We start from the raw sequence: 21,834 nt of genomic DNA on the forward strand, positions 1-21,834 counted from the left end.
CATCTGCTGTTAGGTTCAAGTTTCAGATGATTATCTACCACACTCCCGGACAGCCCCCGCGCTACCCGGTGCTGACGAGCGCGGGTGAAGTGCAGGTGAGCGGGGCGTCCCCCTGCCTAATACCCCGATTGCCTTGAAAAAAAATATTATTTACCAAATCACATATTTAAATGGCGATATCTTACGGTACGGTGGTATGGTACCCTTCGTGAGCGCGTCCGACTCTCACTTGGCCGGTCTTTTTAGTAACAAGTTTCCTTTAAACCAGCGGATTGCGTAGTCAAAGTTATAGGCAAAAGTTTTGAGCTCGCAATCCATAATATTACAGAGGACTTTGTGAAAACTGGTATTTGTGTCGAACGCAAAGTTTGGGCCAATTTCGCAAAGTTTGATTAGAGCGAGTCTACGCGGTGATGTCGCAACGCTAATAAAAGTCTTCTTCTCTATATAAGTCCTAAAATTGTTCGCAAATTAAAGAACTTTGACAATCTCTACTGTAGACATGTTGGGGTAATAAATTATTACCTACTTCGTACCTTCATCAATATTAGGTTGGTGAATGAATGAATCGCTGATTGTGTAGCTGATCGCAAATCTCGAGAACAGCTGAACCGATTTCGCTAATTCTTTTTTTTATAATATTTCTTGAAGTACAAGGATGGTTCTTACGGAGAGAAAAATTTACAAAAAAATCCTGAAAAGAATCGACTGTTACGCGTACGCGGTACGAAGTTCGCCCAGTCAGCTAGTGGCGTATAAAATTCGTGCTCACCGATAATTAAGACAAATAAACCGTTTTGTTCATTTGTCTTGCGACTGTCGCGAGAGTAGAAAAAACTGCACTGTACAAAATGTAACCCAAATAAAGCCAAAACGCTCTAAGTACAAAATATAAGCAGTACAAAAATGTAAGAGTTGGAATAGATAGGTACGTACCTACCTACTCTTCCGCGATCTGTTTTTCGTACCAATTATAATCAGAAGTTTAAAACTAGAGTGAATAGGCATCTTCTAGGTAAACGCATCCCATCTTCAAGCCTCAATAGCTCAACCGGTAAAGGAGTGGACTGAAAACCGAAAGGTCGACGGTTCAAACCCCGCCCGTTGCACTATTGTCGTACCTACTCCTAGCACAAGCTTGATGCTTAGTTGGAGAGGAAAGGGGAATATTAGTCATTTAACACGTCTAGTATTCTTTAAAAAAAAAATTTACCCCCGTTCCCACTTGTCGTTTGTCGGGCCCGGGGATTTTAATCTGATGTTCTAGTGGCGGAACATTTTACATGCTATTCACACTTGTCTGAAACCATTTGTGTCAAAAAGTCTGCCACTGGAACATCCGACTAAAATCCGTGCCCGACAAACGACAAGTGGGAACGGGGGTTAGGCCACAAGTCATCACTTTCCATCAGGTGTGATTGTGGTCAACTATTATGTCTATTGTGTCGTCTCTACGTGATCAAATCTCTTGATCTCTTGATCCGCAGGAGAACCAGAGAATCCGACATAGCTCAGCAGCTGCTTGCAAAGCTGCCAATGGACAGGGCACATAGTTCGTAGTCATAACTAATAATAAATCAATAAAAAACAGACGTTGGGATCCCAAGACAGACAGACGACCTCGCACCGGAAAGCGCAGTGTTGGAAGACCCCCACAGACGGACTGACGATATCAAACGAGTCGCAGGGATCCGCTCACTAAATTCAGGCAGCGTAAGACCGTGGCGTGTGAAGCCCATACAATATAATTATCTCCAGCAGTGGAAGTCTATCGGTTGACGATGATGATGATGACGATGGAGGTATACTTCGCGAAAGGTTATACTATAACGTACTATATCTTATAATTAGGTAGGCATTGAATAAAACACCACAGTGTAGATAATTTCTTATATATTTTTACATTTCAAATAATAATACAGGCGGTTACATAAGAAATAAATAAGGTATTCGTTTTGATTTACACAGACGAACGTGATGTTTCCGACTTCTTAAAGTTAAACATACATTTTTTAATAATATCATATAATAGTTATTAATTAATCTGTACACGGAACACAGAGTAAAACACAAGTGGATATCACTACAGGCGATCACGTTGACTAAACAATAGGACAGACTTTTTTGGGTTAAGAGAAATTTCCCTAGCGCGCTCTCCATACAAACGTACTTTGGAGTACGTGTACGATTACATTTGAACATTAAACAATAACGCTCAGCAAAATTTTGTAGACACGTAGAGATTCGCAAACTTCTAAGACATTCTTTAAGGAACTGATTTGATGCATGTGGTTTGCGAGAATTGGGTATTTGACTACACCAAAAATAAATTATTTCTCAGTGATTATTAAATAGATGGTCTTCCAAAGTACGTAAAATCTACGTCGTTCGTTAGTTTTAAGTGTAAGAACCATTTTAAATTATCGATTAAACTAAAAAAGTACGTCATTGTGATGTAACGTCACATTCCGGTATTTCATAGGATATCGCATACTAAGTGCGCGTTTGGCGTTTGATAAAAAGTTACTAATTTGACTAGTTGTCAAATAGGTACTGTATTTCGTAAAAACATCTTAAAAACAGCTTTAAAACTAAATTTGTTAACGGAAATCTGGCAAACCACAGACACAGATTCCTAGAACATATCTACATAATTTCATTGAGTTTGATTGGTGAAAATTGAAATGTGAGCCAAACTACGTTTGTTTGGAGCGCACTACGAATGAATTCCCCTTAAGGCAGAAACACCTTGCTGCATATCGTGGTGTGTAGATTGTCGTGACGCGACAAAAAAATGTACACTCATATATTTATTACAGGTAAAGACAATTCCGAAAAGGTAGGGAAATTCCGAATCGATATAGCACAGAAACTTTTTACATTTGAAAAGTCTGGAAAATTTAAGTCGGATATGCAATTTCCTTTTGGAATAAGTATTACCACCAAACATAATTCTTTATATTTAAAATACACAATTTTTTGCTATTACATAGTCAAATCGAAACTTAGAATGTTTATGAAACCTGTAACCCCATGCACCATGCGAAAATGGGATATGTCCTAACCACATGCAACTAAATGTTGTTTATTTGTTAATGTACTGTCACTAAGTGTAAAAATGATTAATAGAGAGTCAGCCTTAAATTGCTGTTTAAAGTATAACTTTCGATCCTAAGTTTCCATTTAGATGTCTGTCCGTTGCAATGACTCGTTCAAGATAATATGCAAATAACAAAAAAAAAACCTAGAGATGTACAAAACTACGTTATCCTGACACTATTGCATATCTTATTTATTGTAAACATAAACATTAATTCCATTTTCAAATACAGTAGGCGGCAGACAGTAATGTACATCGACCTTTAGAATGACATTTCGGCTTTGTAGAGCGTTGTCTCCGTCACTCATACCTATAAGACGTTTTGTCGGTCTCAACGACAGGGACAACGCCCTACAAATCTGCTATCTCTTTCTAAAGGTCGATATACATTACTTTCTGCCGCGTACTGTAGGTATCTAGTTAATTAATTTCCCAGTTTAATATTTCATATTGCAGTCAATCAATAAAGTTCCTTAGCGTCCACGCTTGGGCAATACTAAACTATTTGAGAACCTATGGAATATGGGTGTAAAAATATAAAACTTACGTATAATACGTAAACAATGAGTTCTCATGCGCCATTTTAACTTTATGTGTCAAATGTCATGTTAAAAGTACGATTTTAGTCCTTATTTTAAAGGTAAACCCGTACTTTTGACATGACAGTTAACACAGAGTTTAAATGGCTCGTGATAACTCATTTTGTACGGACTATACAAAAAATATCACTAGTTTTTTAGTAGATAGGTTGTCAATATTAGTTGTGCTTCATTAACATTGGAAAAAATTATAATTATTGTAAAATTGTTAGTGTACTAAAGTAGGTAGGTACTACAAATAAATCTATTGTAAAAGGACGTTTTATTCATGTAATTTGTGCCACTAGAGGAATCAGTCAATTATATTGAGGAATTTCTTATAAGGTACTATTAAGACTTTGCAGTACGCGACCACGACCTTGACACCTGAGCGGAGATGGGCGGAGGTGTGTTTAGCAGACCAATCGCTTACTGTTAGACGCGAAAAAATTATCACGTCCTTTAACAATAATCTGATTAGTTCTGTAGATCAATCAGATTATCAAATAGATCGACTGTAGAAAGAGATAGCGGTTTCGTAGAGCATTGTCTCTGACCGACAAAACGTCACATAGGTATGAGTGACAGAGACCCTGCTCTACAAAGCCGAAATCTCATTCTAAAGGTCGATGTACAATATTTCTTGCCGGCTACCCTATCGTACCATAAAAAAATGTAGATACGTTTTATTTGATAGTGGGAAGATTAGTTTAAGTCTTTCGATATTACAGTGAAGATAGTTATTTATCAGATCATTATACATAGTTAATGTTGCATGAGTATTTTTTTAACTAGTGGGTTGATTTTGTACTAATTTGGAATGTCGAATCGGTATGGTTAGTCTATTTTTTTTTTCATGTTAATGTGTTAATTTCATATTGTCTGCTAGTATAATAAATTATTATATTTTTATCCGGTTAGGCTTGTATATTGTTTTTATTTTATAGATAAGAATAAAATCCTCACATCGTTTGTTTTTTTAAAGCTACCGCAGCATAAGTCTTATTTTATCATATATTTTTTTCATAAAAAAGTAAAATACTTAACACAATCTTCAAGCGACAGGTATAATTATATCAATTGATTTTTAATCCTAATTTATCATAAATTATAAATGCACAACAAACGATTTTATACACATCGTGGCGAAAAAAGTGGAAAAAAAAATCTAGAAATTAGAGAAAATTTGAATTTTCTACCGATATGAACTAAATTATACAATGTATAAAACATCTTTGGTAACCCAAATCATTTTCAATAAGTATTATTTTTGCTACACAATTTTTTACATATAAACTAAAGAATTGTGATGTGAATCTTAATTATTTAGAATTAAGAAATAATTAATATTGAAAAAATAAAATATTGGATAAATCTAATAATTAAATAAAAAAGTATAAAAATTTTAAACACAAGTGTTCACTAGAATAAAATTAATAAATAATATATTGCCATTGTAATTTTTAACTGACAAGGCTGACTCTTACAGACACGATGAAAACACATAACTCAATGCGTTGGGTCTGATCAAATCCGAACTGTCGTAAGTAATTTTGGGATTAATAATGCTTTAATTACTTTCATACATTAATTGCCACTTTCCTCGAGTTCGTTATATATCAGTTCTTTCTTACCAGAAAGTGGGCAACTTTCCAAAACTCTTTGAGAACCAGTGTACGAATTCCGTCAACAGTGTAATTAATTGATTAAAATATAATATGTCAATAATAAATTAATATTTTAACGCACTTTTCAATATGTATAACTACTATCGAAGTTTTTTTATATATTAAACAGCCGATCGTTCGTTATTTAAGTCTGCAGGTTGGCTAGTTATGGTGGCTTACCATCAAAGAATATATATTAAGGCAGTTGAGCAATTGTTTAATAAATCAACCAAATATCATAGTCAATGTGGATGACAGAGATACAAGAGACCTATGTCCAGCAATGGACAACTATCGGTTGACGATGATATTGATTGATTGTTCTTAGCTAACTGCTCGACTTCCTCGAGCCAACCTTTAAAGTGTTTGGAATACGTGTATAGAATATAAAAAGGTAAGAAAAAATTTGCTAAGCGAAAAACATCTATATTGTATACGGAATAGAATTCAAACTAACTACGCGATTATACTTAACTAAGCCTAAAATGGCACATACAAGAGCTTCCAGCGCACAAAACATAGTCCGCTCATTTCCATATTAACAATTTAAAGGCTGGAGTCGTACCACATTCGATGATATACATGAGTATATCTTTGGGTAACAATATTAATTAAAGATTTCAATAAGAACCGCTTGCTAAACCAATTTGGTTATTAATGTGGCTATGTACAACTGTTTAAATAGTATTTATTGAGCAATAATTAAATATACTATACTAAATATCAGATTGATTTATTTGTTTCATCAAATAAACTAGTTTAAAGCGGACATACTTTCGACAGTGCAAAAGAACTTGTAAGTCTATTCGAATATATTATTTTATATTTTTATTTTGAACTGCTATTTTTAGTAATCATGTAGTTAGCATATTTCTTTTAGGTTATAAATATGAATGATTTAAGCTTTTTATTAATATAAATCTTATATTATGTATATTCAATTTATAGTATATCTTCAGTGGTACGACCCAAGCCTTACTCTTTACCGGCCATTACGCAAAATGTACGTGATATGAAAACATCTATTTTTATTACATTATTATATAAAAATTTGTGCTCAACTGATTTTTTATTTACTTTATTTATATACATATTTATGATTGCACAGATCTATTTTGAATCAGTTTTTAACTAAATCTTAATGCAGAAACTTCTATAGTAATTATATAGTAGTTATGTTGTAATAGAATAATTAATGATATTTAAATTGTTTGGAGTCAAACCCGGTGTCATAGCATACGAAGTCTAAATTGTTAGGGGTTTATATTTATTTATTTTTATGGCCCAAAAAAATATTTCTTAGGTTTCTATATTTTGCCAAGGTGTTAGTTGAAAACTGACCCAAAATAACATTATAACCTGAAAAGCGATAGTAAATCTGAGTTCTATATACATGTCAATATATTTCCCATATAACGAACACTTCGCACAAACACCTACGACGGACAATTCTATGTGAAAATAAAATATAAATATCGTAAAAATAATTAATATGGCCTACAAGTATCGTAAGGTAAAAATTTGTACATCCATAATTTTACAGGTAATAAATTATTCATAAAAAACATTATCGTGTGTACATTTTAAGAAAGGACTCACCATATTTGCTGTCTCAATTGTCATGTCGAAAATACGTTTTACCCGCGGAACTATGAATGACACATGAAACCCGGCGGCGGGTCTATTTCGTAAAACCTTCAATCTTCAAAAATCGACAATCGATTCTTCAATTGTTCGAATAATGTGTACGATTGCATAATAAAGGCGATAATAGTTTGGCTCCAAGATAACCCAAAATCAAGCGTTTTTCACACAAGAATTGCCCGAAAAAAACACCATACGGAACAATACATCATAATTGACGTACCACTTAAAAGCAGTCTTCACCATTAATACAATAATTATTACAACACTAGATTATAATAAAAATACTGGACCTTTTACTTGATTTAGTAGGAATTATACGAATACGTTACACTATCTTTTTTTTTAATACAGTACAGTGCGTACATTTTGAGATCTCACTCGCCAATATATCAACTGTCATGTCAATAATAAGGTTCACCTTTAAATTATTAAAGACTCAAATCGTACTTTTGAGATGACAGTTGACACATAGAGCTAAAATGGCTAGTGAGATCTCAAAATGTATGCATTATGTTTCAACTGTCTATTATTATTAAGACTGTCTGATAGAAAAGAAATCGTTTCCAACGTCTTATCAAGATATATTTTTAAAGCGGTTTTTTAAACAAGGAATTGTGGTTGATATTGTTCGGGAAAAATGACAACATACAAGGGGTCAATTACGCAATGCATTCACTATCAACATTAAATACGATTGATATAACAACAGAGAATAAAGATTTATCTATTCGATACGAATTACAATAATTGTTTTTTAATTCGACCATGGGTTTCTCCTTGTGCAAGCATAAGCTTTTAGGCTGAGATCTATAGAGCGCACTTTGACTTTGCTCAGACTTAAGATTGAGTTAAAACGAGATAGATTTATGTGAGAGATATAGCTCTGTCTCGTTTAAGCTGTCTTAAGTCTAAGCAAAGTCAGAGTGAGCTCTATAGATCTCACCCTAAGTGTACCCATCCATCGTCCATTAAAGCGGAGGGGAGCGATGACATATTTAACAGAACAAGCAAATTATTGAGAATGACGTCATTGGCAGATAATTTTATTACATCACCTCTGTGTGATCTGATTGGTCAGCTGGACACGTGATTATTGACAAATGACGCTTTAATTTTATATCCTGTGTATCCTGATTGGTTAGCTGAACACGTCTTCACTCTACTCCGCTTTAGTGTGCACCCTTAAGAGAAGTCCGGCAGAATGCGGAGCAGATTGAAATCGGTACAAAAAAATGACAATATTAAAGTCGTAAAGAAAATAGCTCGAATTTGTCTGATCGCAAAGTTAGTAACTAGCCACAGCAGTTACTTTGATAATCATCAGTTATAATGACGGCAAGTGCGTAGCGTAATAACCCCCTATGATACCCGTACTCTAGATCTATTTACATGTACAGTACTCGGCAGAAAATATAGTACATCGACCTTGAGAAAGAGAAAGCGGTTTGGTAGAGAGTGTCTGTCGTTGAAACCGACAGAGAAAACGCTCTACAAAGCCGAAATCTCATTCAATTCTAAGGGTCGATGTACAATATTTCTTGACGGCTACTGTAATACACAACCGTATATTCATAATAGACGAAACCTTAAGCACGTACTTCGTATGTCCTATACATTCAATATAACCTGACTCTATCCTTAAACATTTACAACGATTAACACGATCAAAATCAGCTTACTTACACAGAGATAAAGTTCTAATTCGATTGTACGTAATCTCTACCGCAAGTCTAAAGGCTGTTTTACGCTGGAGCAACAATGGTATTGATTCTGAGCACAACCTAATTTTAGAGTATTCGCATCCTCTTCTTACTAATGTAATATGAAAAGGACAGACGCAGTTTGACAGTTTTAATTAAATTTTATTTTTAGATGATAGAACCAGTGATTTTAGCGCACAGTCGCGAGCCTACTGTTTAAATTTGTAGTGTGCACTAAAATTTAGAGTCTTTAAATGTAAAGTTCATGTTCTGTCACTTTTTAGCATTGTTAAAAAGAAAAGGATGCAGAAACTCTAAATTAAGTTTAGAGAAAGACAACGGAATCAGTACCATTATGCAACCATGTGGCATGCTGTTAATGGAAAAATTATTTTTTTGGCCCTAAAGTATTCTACTCACGACACTGCGGCAGAGCCGATTTAGGGTGAAAAAGTTGGGAGGATCCTAGATTGCCTTCTAAACAGGTTTTGTTTTGTGAAATCTGAGAATAAGGACTGTTAGAAGTACCTAGCCCTATTGTGACACTTACTGTTAGAGCGAGATAGCTAAATGCATTTAAGCTCTTGTTAGAACGTGGCAAAATGATTATGCTTATCATAATGTATTGATTATGTTTGTCATAATGTATTTGTACGCGAGTATTTGACAAACAACGTGAAGTGTCGAAGGAATGACATTTCACAAGTAAGAAAATCTGCTTGAGCGAGAGGGACTGAGGGGGCCACGCTAGTTGCAAATCTGGACATATCTGTGTGTGAAATCCATAGTCAACGACAGACGTCAAACGACATTTGTGTCATCATTCACCCTTTATACAATGCATTAAGGCTGAGATCTATAGAGCGCACTTTGACTTTGCTCAGACTTAAGATTCAGTTAAAACAGGACAGATTTGTGTGAGATATACATATGTCTCGTTTTAACTCTGTCTTGAGCCTAAGCTAAGTCAGAGTGCGCACTATAGAGAGACCCTCCCTGAGACCTTCCCTCCTTGACTATGACATCATAGTCAAGGAGGGAACATGCGACCTTGCGTCATGCCTCAACGTCGTATTGTGTTGCTCTGGCGTAAAACAGCCTTAAAACTAGTGCTATCCTTGTCTCAACGTACTTTGCGGAAAAGGTTAGCACTACTTTTAGTTCGGTATAGAGATTATGCACAGTGGAGTTAGCATTTGGCAGCGCAACCAAAATATTGCAACCAAACTTATATTTCGTGTAGTCAACGACTGAAATTCTTTGTATTAATTCGTACTCATGATTTTTTAAATCCTGAAATGTCTTTTAAATACTTAAGAACATTACATGACCAATTTTGGTCATTTTATTTATTAGTAAATTATAATCTAAATATATAAAAGGAAAAGGTGACTGACTGACTGATCTATCAACACACAGCTCAAACTACTGGACGGGTCGGGCTGAATTTGGCCTGCAGATAGCTATGGCGTAGGCGTCCGCTAAGAAAGGATTTTCGAAAATTTAATCCCTAAGGGGGTGAAATAGGGGTCTGAAATTGTGTAGTCCACGCGAACGAAGTCGTAAAGAAATATTATTTAGATGTTTTAAGTACTAAGAGACAATTCAGTGTCCGACCGTTTATTAATCAGTGAGATGTAACAAATGATCGTAAAAGATGTAGTTCCTTTATTTAAGAAAATAAAAACACCAAGTTGTAAGCGTACACATACACATACGAATATAGTAACGGTATAAGTCGCGCCAAACATCTTGTTCGGTCCGAATGTTCGCCAATGAGCGTTGATCATTACCGAACATACAAAACATTATTTACACTGTCATATAAGATCTGAAAGAATTGAATTATTTTAGCGTTTAAACTATCGTGAGTGATTTCTATTGTGCATATCTCACACACCCGGCTTTACTCACGTGTTTAGTCGACGTTAGCCCGACTAGTTTCGAACTTATCCGGGGTGCTTTTTCAAAGGGAGTTAGACCGCGCACGTGTCGACCCGTGATGGGTTCGAAACCAGTCGAGCTAGCGTCGACTAAACACGTGAGTAAAGCCGGGTGTGAGATATGTATAGTTGAATTATTAGAATTTGTTCGAAGACAAGTGTCCCAGATTTCATTCGTTTAAAACGACACCTCCGAGTATGCTTCAAAAATGGCGCCTCGTAACCCGTTACCTGTCCAGTAGCTGAAGAAATTATTAAACAAAATCTGCAGATCTCAAAGTAGTAAATACGCACAAAGCGATTTGCCTCCTCATTTCTGATTGGCACCACTAAGATTTGGAACACCCTTCCAGAATCAGGTTTCCCCTCCAATTATAATATGGGTACCTTCAAGTCAAGAGTGAATAGGCATCTTCTAGGCAAGCGCGCTCCATCTTAGGCTGCATCATCACTTGCCACCAGGTCTGATTGCAGCTAAGCGCAATTAATCTTAGTCTATAAATTTAATAAAAGTGCTATCTTTTCCTATCAGTGAACATTGTGAAAAGTATAATACCTATTTTCGGTAATACAGCGTTACCGAAATTACAATTTGCCTCGTTTTCAGACCGAACAAGATTAGCGCGACTTTGAATACATATTCTTTCACTAGTCTAAGAATACCAAGTTTCAATGTCATTTCCATTGCGTAATACGAAACGTCGCAAAATGCAATCACAATAATATCTGTAATCATAAAACACCAATCATCAGGTATTCGCACCAAACAGTTTTTCGTGGATGTGTAACGTGATGTGATGATCAGAGAAATGTGATGATGTCTATCACGTCAACGTGATATAAGACCGCACAACACACTGAGTATTCAGTTTATACAATTCAATGTATGGTTTATCCATTTACCATGACTCCGGTTGTGATGACGAGAGTGACCTAGAAACAATAAATAGGGTTAAAAAATTGCTAAAAAAAGATTTAATACACTTTTTAGTAGTTCTAAGTTGGACGGGGAAATGCAGATTGGTAAAAAATTAAGTTTTTTTTAAGGTGCCACCTAAGGGTGAACGTTTACTCAATTCACGCGTGAACTGAACACTCACTCATTTCACGTGTAAGCGCTCACTAAATTCTCAAGTAAGCGTGAACGCTCATTCATTTTGTGTAATTGCTCGCTCAAGTCACTCTCACGGACGAGAGAATCTCGGCGATAGTCTCGCTGTGTCACAAAATTCGATACAAACTCTATGGGCCTATCTCTACAGGGCGATACTATCGCGGCGATAGTTTATATCGAATTTTGTCACACGGAGAGACTATCTCCGCGATTCTCTCGCCTGAACGAGAACTGAACTCAAATGCCCGCTCATTTTACGCGTAAGCGTCTATGTTAGTCAATTCTCGCGCAATCGTGAACACTCACTCAGTTCAAGCGCAAGCGTGAAACACTCACTCGATTCATGCGCAAGGGTAAACATTAAATAAATTCACAGGTAAGATTCACTCAATTAATGCGTAAGTTTGAATAGGGACTTCATAAATAAATACTATCCATTTGATTAGATATCACCTGGTTCAGATGTCGAGGCGCGGCAGTTTGTGCGCGAAACAAATGTATCGGTGAAAATGAATCCGTTCACGAATAAGCGCAGCGAAGGTTACTGAATACCTTGTTTCTGCCATTGCCCTGAATTAGCGAGCGTTCGAGAAGTTTGACGCGAGCGGAACCTCGTTGGTTGCCTGGTAGAGATTGCTGTGAGCAATAAGGCCGCCTTTGCATACAATTATTTTTTAGTTTTAGTTTTTTGTAATAGTTATGTAATATTTTTTGTGTGCAATAAAGTATTTCTATCTATCTATCTATCTCGTTAACTCAGAAACCAGTAGATCAGTAATAAGTTACCTGGTTCAGCTGTCGGGGCGCGGCAGCTTGTGCGCGTACGCCGCTAGCGCGCTGTAAGCGGCCAGCAGCGCTTTGGGCGAGTGTGCCTGTGGTTCTTCCGACAAACTCCCGCTGCCGTGCGGCGACACGCAGTGGTTGTGCGCTTGTGCGTTGGGCGCGCATCTGGAGTGTGCGTTGAGTGCGCTGCTGCAGTAGAGGTCGGCGGAGGTGCAGGGAGGGGCGAACTCCGCCCCCGGCTCGGATATGGCAGGGTTCCGCACGCCCCCGCACGCAGCGCTCAACGAGCAGAATGTTAACGCTCGCCAGCCACCATATCTATGGCAAAATAAATTAATTCAGAAATTAGTTTCAGAATTTACTTGGGTGAATTTGTGCGTCTGTCTATCAGAGCCTTATATTATCATCTGAAGGAGGGCACATGATTACTTCATACATAAAGCCTAAAGCAATTTGACATTATGTTGTGATGTCTTGGACTGTTAACAAGGTAAACATGAGATGGCTCGAACTCATAGGACACAAGATCTTAATTTGAAACAGACCACTAATCCATACTCCATACTAATATTATAAATGCGAAAGTGTGTCTGTCTGTCTGTCTGCTAGCTTTTCACGGTCCAACGGTTCGACCAATTTTGATGAAGTTTGGTACAGAGTTAGCTTACATCCTGGGGAAGGAAATAGCTTACTTTTTATCCCGGAAAATTAAAGAGTTCCCACGGGATTTAAAAAACCTAAATCCTAGCGGACGAAGTCGCGGGCATCATCTCGTATAAGCAAACTATGTGTGACTGTCTTCTGTCGCATCTTAAATCAGAATTGCACAGCCAACAAAATAAAAAAATCGATCTTAAAGGCAGGATGAGGCAAGAACCACCACTTAGTTTCCAAAAAGTTCGACAAAAAAAGACCTAAAAACAATACATTTAAATTTTAAATCAGCCTAATTCCAGCTGTCTCCTATTTTGATAAAAAAATTAGCAGTGGTAAAGACTGAAATCTACAGAGTATACATTGACTTTGCTCAGATTTGACTTGAAGACAGAATGATTTGTCCCAACTATTTATTTCTGCTTGCACAAACAACAATATAGACAATTATTATATTACGTAGTAGATATTAAAGAAAATAGTAGCTTTAACTTACTTGTCAACAACAACGACCGGTCCATTCTTATACTCCATCTGACACGCAGCCACGAACTCGACCAACGCGAATGAGTCCTCAAACGGCGCGATCAGTCTATTTATAGCCACTTCCCTCTCGCTCGCACAGCTAGCTTGCCGCACCGCTCGCACACACTCATTGTCATCCGGCCTACCCATCGTATATTCACTGGTATTACCGTCCAACCAACCACTGCACTTTATAAACTTAACACTTAACTGGTAATCGTCTTGTAACGAATGAACTGAGACATTGGTAACTTCTACGACCCTATCGGAAGATACATCTGGAACATTATTATTGACCCTTTCAAAGACATACACTGGTCTTCTTAATTCTGCTTCCTCTTGAACGGTTAAAGAGGGAGCTATTGGAGGTGGGGGCGGTGCGGTATCGGGGGGTGAACCAGCGGTTCTTGACCCCCATTCGGGGAACTTGAACTTTGTTGGGGAGCTCAACTTAAAATTTTTCAGCGACATTTTCGATGGACTTCTGGGGGATTTCGGACCGTTTTTCTTTTCGGATAAGGATGAGAATAGATCTCCGTTTGCTATTGACTTTCGGGCGGATAGATCTCTGTTGCCACTGAGGCGTTCCAGCCTCAACTCTGTTCTATCAAATCTGTATCCCGGTTCTGGAGAATCATTAGCTGGGGAAGTATTCTCCGGTATTAATCTTTCGTCGTCAGCACATTCGCTGCCCTCTGTCCGTCTGTAACCGTTCGTTTCTGGTACAGTGGGAGATTCGCTCTGAGTTTTTCGCTCCGATCTCCTGTACGCTACGTATGTGTCTTTGGACACGAAGCTCGCTCGGAAGTTGGCTACGAATAACTCGTTTTCCTCTTCGGTGGGCCAGAATACGTCGCAGTCCTATAAAGAAAGTGGAATGTTAGAATAGAATAGAATAGAATGTTTTTTTAATTCATGTAAACTTTTTAAAAGTGCTTATGAATAGTCAGGTAGTTTTAATTTACCACTGGTTCGGAATGCCGTTCCTACCGAGAAGAACCAGCAAGAAACTCGGCGGTTGCTCTTTTTAATTTTTCAATTTACAATGTTATTATACCGTACTATACAAGCCATTGCAGCCCCGTGCATTGCTGGAGCGAGTCAAATCCAAGCTTTTTTTATCGTTTACATAGTCTGCGTCTGTATAATATGCTTTTTTTAGGAGCATACTTTTAACACATTTTTTAAACTTGTGTAAAGGCAAGTCTAAAATTGCTTGTGGAATTTTATTATAAAATATACTTACTAAACTTATACTATTGGAAATCTGGTTAAACTAATACTATTGGAAATGCAAAATTTCTGTGTCTCTGTCTGTTTGTCTGTCTGTCAGATTTGCACGGCTCATCCGTTAAACGGATTTTGACAAAATTTAATACAGAGTTTGCATCCTGACTACAGACTTTATACCAGAAATCAAAGAGTTCCCAGGGGATTTTTTTAAAACCTAAATCCACGCGGACATGCGGACATCATCTCTTAGTCTGTTATAGTAAATAAGTAATACTCACAGGGTCAGTAGGATTATCGGCCAATAGCAATACAAGTTGGGCAGTGTGATCCCATAATAGCCTCCACAATTCGGGGGAATCGCCGGGGTGCTGAGCCACTGCGTACTCCCTCATGCGTCGTCTCCCGCAGACCCATGACGCGTTTACATATTCACTACCTGTAAAAGACTCAAATTATGGCGTTTCCATCATTTTAAGTATAAGACTTACATTCCCAACAGTTTTGATCAAAGAATTAAAAAAAAACCGGCCAAGTGCGAGTCAGACTCGCGCACTGAGGGTTCCGTACTACAATCGTATTTTATCGACATTTTGCACGATAAACCAAAAACTTTTATGCCTAAAAATAAATAAAAATCTGTTTTAGAATGTACAAGTAAAGCCATTTCATATGATACTCCACGTGGTATAGTAATATTACTTTGAAAGTTGAAAATAGCAATATTTGTTCATGAACACATTTTAATTTTTTTCTTGTGATGTAACCACAAATTCACGGTTTTCAGATTTTTCCCCTCATATCTGCTATAAGACCTACCTTCCTGCCAAATTTCATGATTCTAGGTCAACGGGAAGTACCCTATAGGTTTTCTTGGCAGACACAGATGGACAGACGGACAGACAGACAGACAACGTGATCCTGTAAGGGTTCTTTTTTCCTTTTGAGGGGAAGCCTAAAAACAGTGAATGTCAGATTTGTTACTTAGCAACACAACATTAAGGGAACAGCGTGACACTTCACAAGATCCGCCATCTTAGTTCCATCGTTAGTTTCTACTAGCTTCTGCCCGCGGCTTCGCCCGCGTGGCCTACAGGAAACAAATGGCATTTTTTTAGCAACAAATATTATAACATCAAGACGCGCACCCTGAACAGCACCGAATAACACATATAACCTTCCAACCCCCATTTCATTCCTTTGGGGGGGGGAGGAACTTTCATTCCCTTTTTTACCACCTTTATGGGCGAATTTTCCAAAAATCCTGAAACGCGTAATTTCTCCATTTGTGACCGAGAACCCAAATGCCAATTTCATACAAGACCCACCAAATTTCATGTCTTTAGGACCAGCGGTTTAGGCCGTGCCTTGATATATATGTCAGTCAGTCAGGACTTTGAATTTTATATATATAGAAGATTTCGGACACGCACCAAAAGAGCCTTGTCGCACTGTAAGTGTGTTATTACCTTCGACGCCAGGTTTAGGGACCAACATGACTCTGGCGGAGTCGGACGGCAGTATACCGCCGGGCCTGTTCTTGTCCGCGTTGTGCACTGCGCGCGCGCACACACTCGGCTCCACGCACGATCTTGTTATCAACTGTAATCAAATGTTACCGACTGTCGTTTTTGTGGCACTGAATGTAGCAGAAATAATGTCATGTGCTTTCTATAAGTTTCATAAATCCATACATTATAAATGCCAAAGTGTGCCTGTCTGTCTGTCTGTCTGTCTGCTAGTCGTTCACGGGCCCCATTAGTTCAACCGATTTTGACGAAATTTGGTACAGATATAGCTTGCATCCCGGGGAAGGACATAGGCTACTTTTTATCCCAGAAAATCATTTCAATAACATTTTGCTAACGTCACCCGTACGTGGACTCACACCACATTCTCATATTTTGACATCCGTGGATGCGGATTATTAGAAGTTCACCATCCGCGGAAGCAGGTGTCTGAATTAATGCAAATGCATCATCCACATTTGCGGATGCGGATACGAATATCCGTAACACCCCTGTTGGGTACTATTGTCCACTTTTTGATTGGCCAGTTAACGAACGAAAATATCAACTAGCAAACACGCGCGAGGCACGCGCCACTGGCCCCGCCCACTTTCTTTGCAGGTCGTTACTTGTTGCAGATCCGCATCCGCAAAAGCTCCGCATTAATTGATGCGGATGCGGATTTCTGAATTAATACGGATGTTCCGCATTTGCAGATGCGATTATCCGTAACACCCCTGGTACGCAGCTACGGAGTACAATAATAATAATAACATTTTATTATTAACAAAACGCATCGTGACAAAATATATCCTAACATTATGATATTATGCATAAGTATTGTAATATTATCTTATACATATAAAAGGATAAACTGTTTGACTGACATCAGCGTTCAGCATAAAGGTCATAGCATGAGCTATGACCTTCATGCTGAACGCTGAGCTCTAATGATAGAGCTACTGGCACTAGTACGGACTAACAAAGTCCAATCAACTCATCGTCCGAACTCCTCTTAACGTCATCCTATGATATTATGTATTTATAGATTACCTGAAACTGTTTTTCTAACAAATTGACGGGCGGCGGCCCTTGGTACAGTTGATGCCTGTTGGAAAGTGATCTCATTCTTTCTAACAGTGCGTAATTCTCCGCTCGATTCACCCTAAAAGTAAATAACTAGTTATAATATTGCATACCTCAAAAAAAAATTACTGGCTTTCAATTATACTACTAGACTATCAATTCGATGATGAAAATCAATTTATCAACCTATTGTATTCAATTAAAAACCCACCTCCTCATCTCTTCTTTCTCCTGTTCATTCATATTATTGTACGCTTGCATCTTCTTGCTGTAGGTATCCGTCGACCGCGGCGCCAAATCATACACCCCTTCCACATCTTCCCCCCCATTCACCAAACCGTCCTTCTCCTGATCCGACGATTTGCTCTCCGTGTTCAACTCATCCGTCTTTATTGACGCTTGACTGCCATTCTCTACAATCTGTTCACTGACGGATTGACTGACCGATTTTAAACTCGATACGTCATTTTTTAAATTGTTCCCGTTATGGGAACTACTATTCCCATTGGTCAAGTCGTTTACGCTTTTACGTTTTGGGGGATTTAAGTCCATGACAGCGAGTTCTTCGTCCGATATGGGTTCTAGGAGTTTCGCTAAGTATTCTCTTGCCTTCGTGAATTCTACTTCGGTGTTTCCCGATCGCACGTATTCTAATAGTGCGTCGTGAACGAACACGTATTGTTCCTCGGTTTGTACTAGGTGGTTTCGTTGTGTTCTGGCCCTACATAGAAACCCGAGGGGGGATAATGTGCCCGTTAATTTTAGCTGGTTTAGTTGTGCGTCTATTACTATGTATGTGCCCGTTCTGCCCACGCCCGCGCTGTAATGAATTGTTTTTTTATTAGCACTGTAAATCTAAATATATAAAATGAAAAGGTGACTGACTAACTGACTGACTGACTGATCTATCACAGCTCAAACTACTGGACGGATCGGACTGAAATTTGGCATGCAGATAGCTATTATGACGTAGGCATCCGCTAAGAAAGGATTTTCGAAAACTCAACCAATAAGGGGATGAAATAGGGGTTTGAAATTTGTGTAGTCCACGCGGACGAAGTCACGAGCATAAGCTAGTCTATATATATAATTCAAAGTCCTGACTGACTGAATGACTGACTGACTTATATATCAACGCACAGCCTAAACCGCTGGTCCTAGAGACATGAAATTTTGAGGGAGTGTTTTTTGTAAAGAGTAGGTATCCACTAAGAAAGGGTGTTTCGAAATTCCACCTCTAAGTGGGTGAAATAGGGGATGAAAGTTTGTATGAAGTCCGCCATTTTTCAAGTTAATTGCATGAAAATTGGTATTTGGGTAGTCCGTCACAAATGAAGAAATACGTGTCCCAGGATTTTTGGAAATTCAACCCCCACCTCTATTGTCACCTCGAAGTTCCACCCGAGCGAAGCCGGGGCGGGTCAGCTAGTTTTGTATGAAATACGTTTTCAAAAGCCCTTTTACCAAATAACTGCGGTCTTTCACTGAAGTATGGTTTACAAGCACGTTAAGCGTTAGACTACACAAAAGATTTTTGTTTACGCACTACCTTTATAGATCTGCCCCCCGATTGTGTAAGAAAAACGTACTCATCGTTATCGTAATCGAGAGCAAAAAAGTCCTTTGATTGGTTGATTCGCTGTTCATATTTTTTCACAGCCAATCAAAGGGCAGAATTTGCTACCGATTACGATAACGAAGAATAGTTTTCTTACACAATTGGGGGGGCTGAATTCCAGCTAGGTGGATGTCGGGTTCGATTCCTGGCACGCGTCTCTAACTTTTCGGAGTTATGTGTGTTTTAAGCAATTAACATCTCAGCAGCCAGAACTCGGTCAAGAACACACACAGTGTAGTGATACTGCACGATGTGGCTCCCTTCGTTTTTAATGATTGCTGCTTGATTCGCTACTCTGTGGCACTATGATGTTACCTGCAGTGCACTAGGACCGTGCCGGGATCGGCCGCGGCGCGTACGAAGGGCAACACGGCCAGCGGATGGCGCGGCGTGCCGTGGTCCGGCCACACAGTGTAGTGATACTGCACGATGTGGCGCCCTTCGTTGTTGATGATTGCTACTTGATTCGCTACTCTGTGGCACTATGATGTTACCTGCAGTGCACTAGGACCGTGCCGGGATCGGCCGCGGCGCGTACGAAGGGCAACACGGCCAGCGGATGGCGCGGCGTGCCGTGGTCCGGCCACACAGTGTAGTGATACTGCACGATGTGGCGCCCTTCGTTGTTGATGATTGCTACTTGATTCGCTACTCTGTGGCACTATGATGTTACCTGCAGTGCACTAGGACCGTGCCGGGATCGGCCGCGGCGCGTACGAAGGGCAACACGGCCAGCGGATGGCGCGGCGTGCCGTGGTCCGGCCACACAGTGTAGTGATACTGCACGATGTGGCGCCCTTCGTTGTTGATGATTGCTACTTGATTCGCTACTCTGTGGCACTATGATGTTACCTGCAGTGCACTAGGACCGTGCCGGGATCGGCCGCGGCGCGTACGAAGGGCAACACGGCCAGCGGATGGCGCGGCGTGCCGTGGTCCGGCCACACAGTGTAGTGATACTGCACGATGTGGCGCCCTTCGTTGTTGATGATTGCTACTTGATTCGCTACTCTGTGGCACTATGATGTTACCTGCAGTGCACTAGGACCGTGCCGGGATCGGCCGCGGCGCGTACGAAGGGCAACACGGCCAGCGGATGGCGCGGCGTGCCGTGGTCCGGCCACACAGTGTAGTGATACTGCACGATGTGGCGCCCTTCGTTGTTGGATGTCGTTGGGGCTGTGCTTGACTCGCTGCTTGATTCGCTACCCTGTGGTATTATGATCTGAAACAATGATAACAAATCAGGATTGATCAGATTAATCTTCTTCTTCTTTAAATATATAAAACGAAAAGGCGACTGACTGACTGACTGTCTGATCTATTAACGCACAGCTCAAACTACTGGACGGATCGGGCTGAAATTTGGCATGCAGATAGCTATTATGACGTAGACATCCGCTAAGAAAGGATTTTCGAAAATTCAACCCTTGAGGGTGTAAAATAGGGGTTCGAAATTTCGAAAAAACTAATGAAGTCGCGAGCATAAGCTAGTGATAACTAATCCATACTAATAATATTATAAATGCGAAAGTGTATATGTCTGTCTGCTAGCCTTTCACGGTCCATCCGTTCAACGGATATTGATGAAATTTAGTACAGATATTTCATCCCGGGTAAGGACATAGGTTACTTTTTATCCCGGAAAAACAATGAGTTCCGACGGGATTTTTGAAAAGCTAAATCAACGCGGACGAAGTGGCGGGCATCATCTAGTAATCTATATTGACTGGACCGATATGACTTTGACTATAACTTACCGGCTGCGGTTTCCCACGTACGCGCAAATGACGCACGGTGTAGGCGGCGCGGACGTCCTCGTACAGTAAAGTGACGTGTATGCCACCGAAATCCGCTGAACTACCGCGCCCACCCGCCGGCCAGTACATGTCACATTTTCGCTGAAACAACCAAAGTTTAGAGCCTTTAACGGCGGTTACGCACTCATCCGATCCGAGTCCGAGAAAATACCCCATTGGGTATCATCAGTTAAGTTGGTACTTATTTATTGGCAGGTCATAATGAAGAATAAGCACTGAGCTAGTTCTACTAGGGTAAGCAGTGATTTTATGCCTCTATGACCTGCACGCCACTGGGTATCATATGAAAGGGCTTTATTTGTACATTCTGAAACAGATTTTAATTTATTTTTATGCCTAATTAGTTTTTGATTTATCGTGAAAAATGTCGAAAAAGTACGACTTTAGTACGGAAGCCTCGTTGCGCGAGTCTGACTCGCACTTGGCCGGTTTTTATTATGAGAGAATGGATTGACAATGTGGCTAATTCTGTTGTACACAATCTCTTAACTAAACTAAAATGGCACGTCTAAATCAATTGCTATCCCTTACATAATGTTGCTTGCGTAAAAGGATAGCACTAGATTTAGACCTGTTAATTTAGTTTAGTTTAGAGATTGTGTACAAGAGAATCGGCCCCAATGATGATGAAACGTATAAAAATGTGTCTTACCCGTCCTCGTTCCACGAGGTTGGTGATCATGACCAAAGTGTGCACGCGGTGTTGCCAGATCATCCGCCAGAAGGCGTCCAGCGTGGCCGGCGTGGGCCCTTGCGTGGCGATGTAGCGCCGTCGCCACACTGCCCATTCCAGTTTTATTTGACGGGGAACACCGTCTGGAAATAAAATCTTTATTGCAAAGATATTGCAAAAAAAATTGC

The 21,834-nt window shown here is 39.3% G+C and overlaps 1 protein-coding gene across 1 annotated transcript in view; it reads right to left on the reverse strand.

Annotated features, from left to right (window-relative positions):
- Positions 1 to 9,327: 9,327 nt before the first annotated feature.
- LOC117993158 (uncharacterized) overlaps positions 9,328 to 21,834 on the reverse strand; it is a 36,464-nt gene continuing 23,957 nt past the window's right edge. Inside the window, exons 12-21 of the mRNA XM_034980904.2 lie at positions 21,626 to 21,789; positions 20,914 to 21,054; positions 20,185 to 20,378; positions 17,747 to 18,355; positions 17,503 to 17,614; positions 16,411 to 16,543; positions 15,223 to 15,380; positions 13,683 to 14,572; positions 12,536 to 12,850; positions 9,328 to 11,568 (exon numbers count right to left, since the gene is read on the reverse strand). Coding sequence (XP_034836795.1) covers positions 12,541 to 12,850; positions 13,683 to 14,572; positions 15,223 to 15,380; positions 16,411 to 16,543; positions 17,503 to 17,614; positions 17,747 to 18,355; positions 20,185 to 20,378; positions 20,914 to 21,054; positions 21,626 to 21,789 — 2,711 coding nt within the window. The 3' untranslated portion in view covers positions 9,328 to 11,568; positions 12,536 to 12,540. The remainder of the gene's footprint in view (positions 11,569 to 12,535; positions 12,851 to 13,682; positions 14,573 to 15,222; positions 15,381 to 16,410; positions 16,544 to 17,502; positions 17,615 to 17,746; positions 18,356 to 20,184; positions 20,379 to 20,913; positions 21,055 to 21,625; positions 21,790 to 21,834) is intronic.

The sequence above is a fragment of the Maniola hyperantus genome, chromosome 23 (genome assembly GCF_902806685.2).
Source record: "Maniola hyperantus chromosome 23, iAphHyp1.2, whole genome shotgun sequence".
Classification (NCBI taxonomy): Eukaryota; Metazoa; Arthropoda; class Insecta; order Lepidoptera; family Nymphalidae; genus Maniola; species Maniola hyperantus.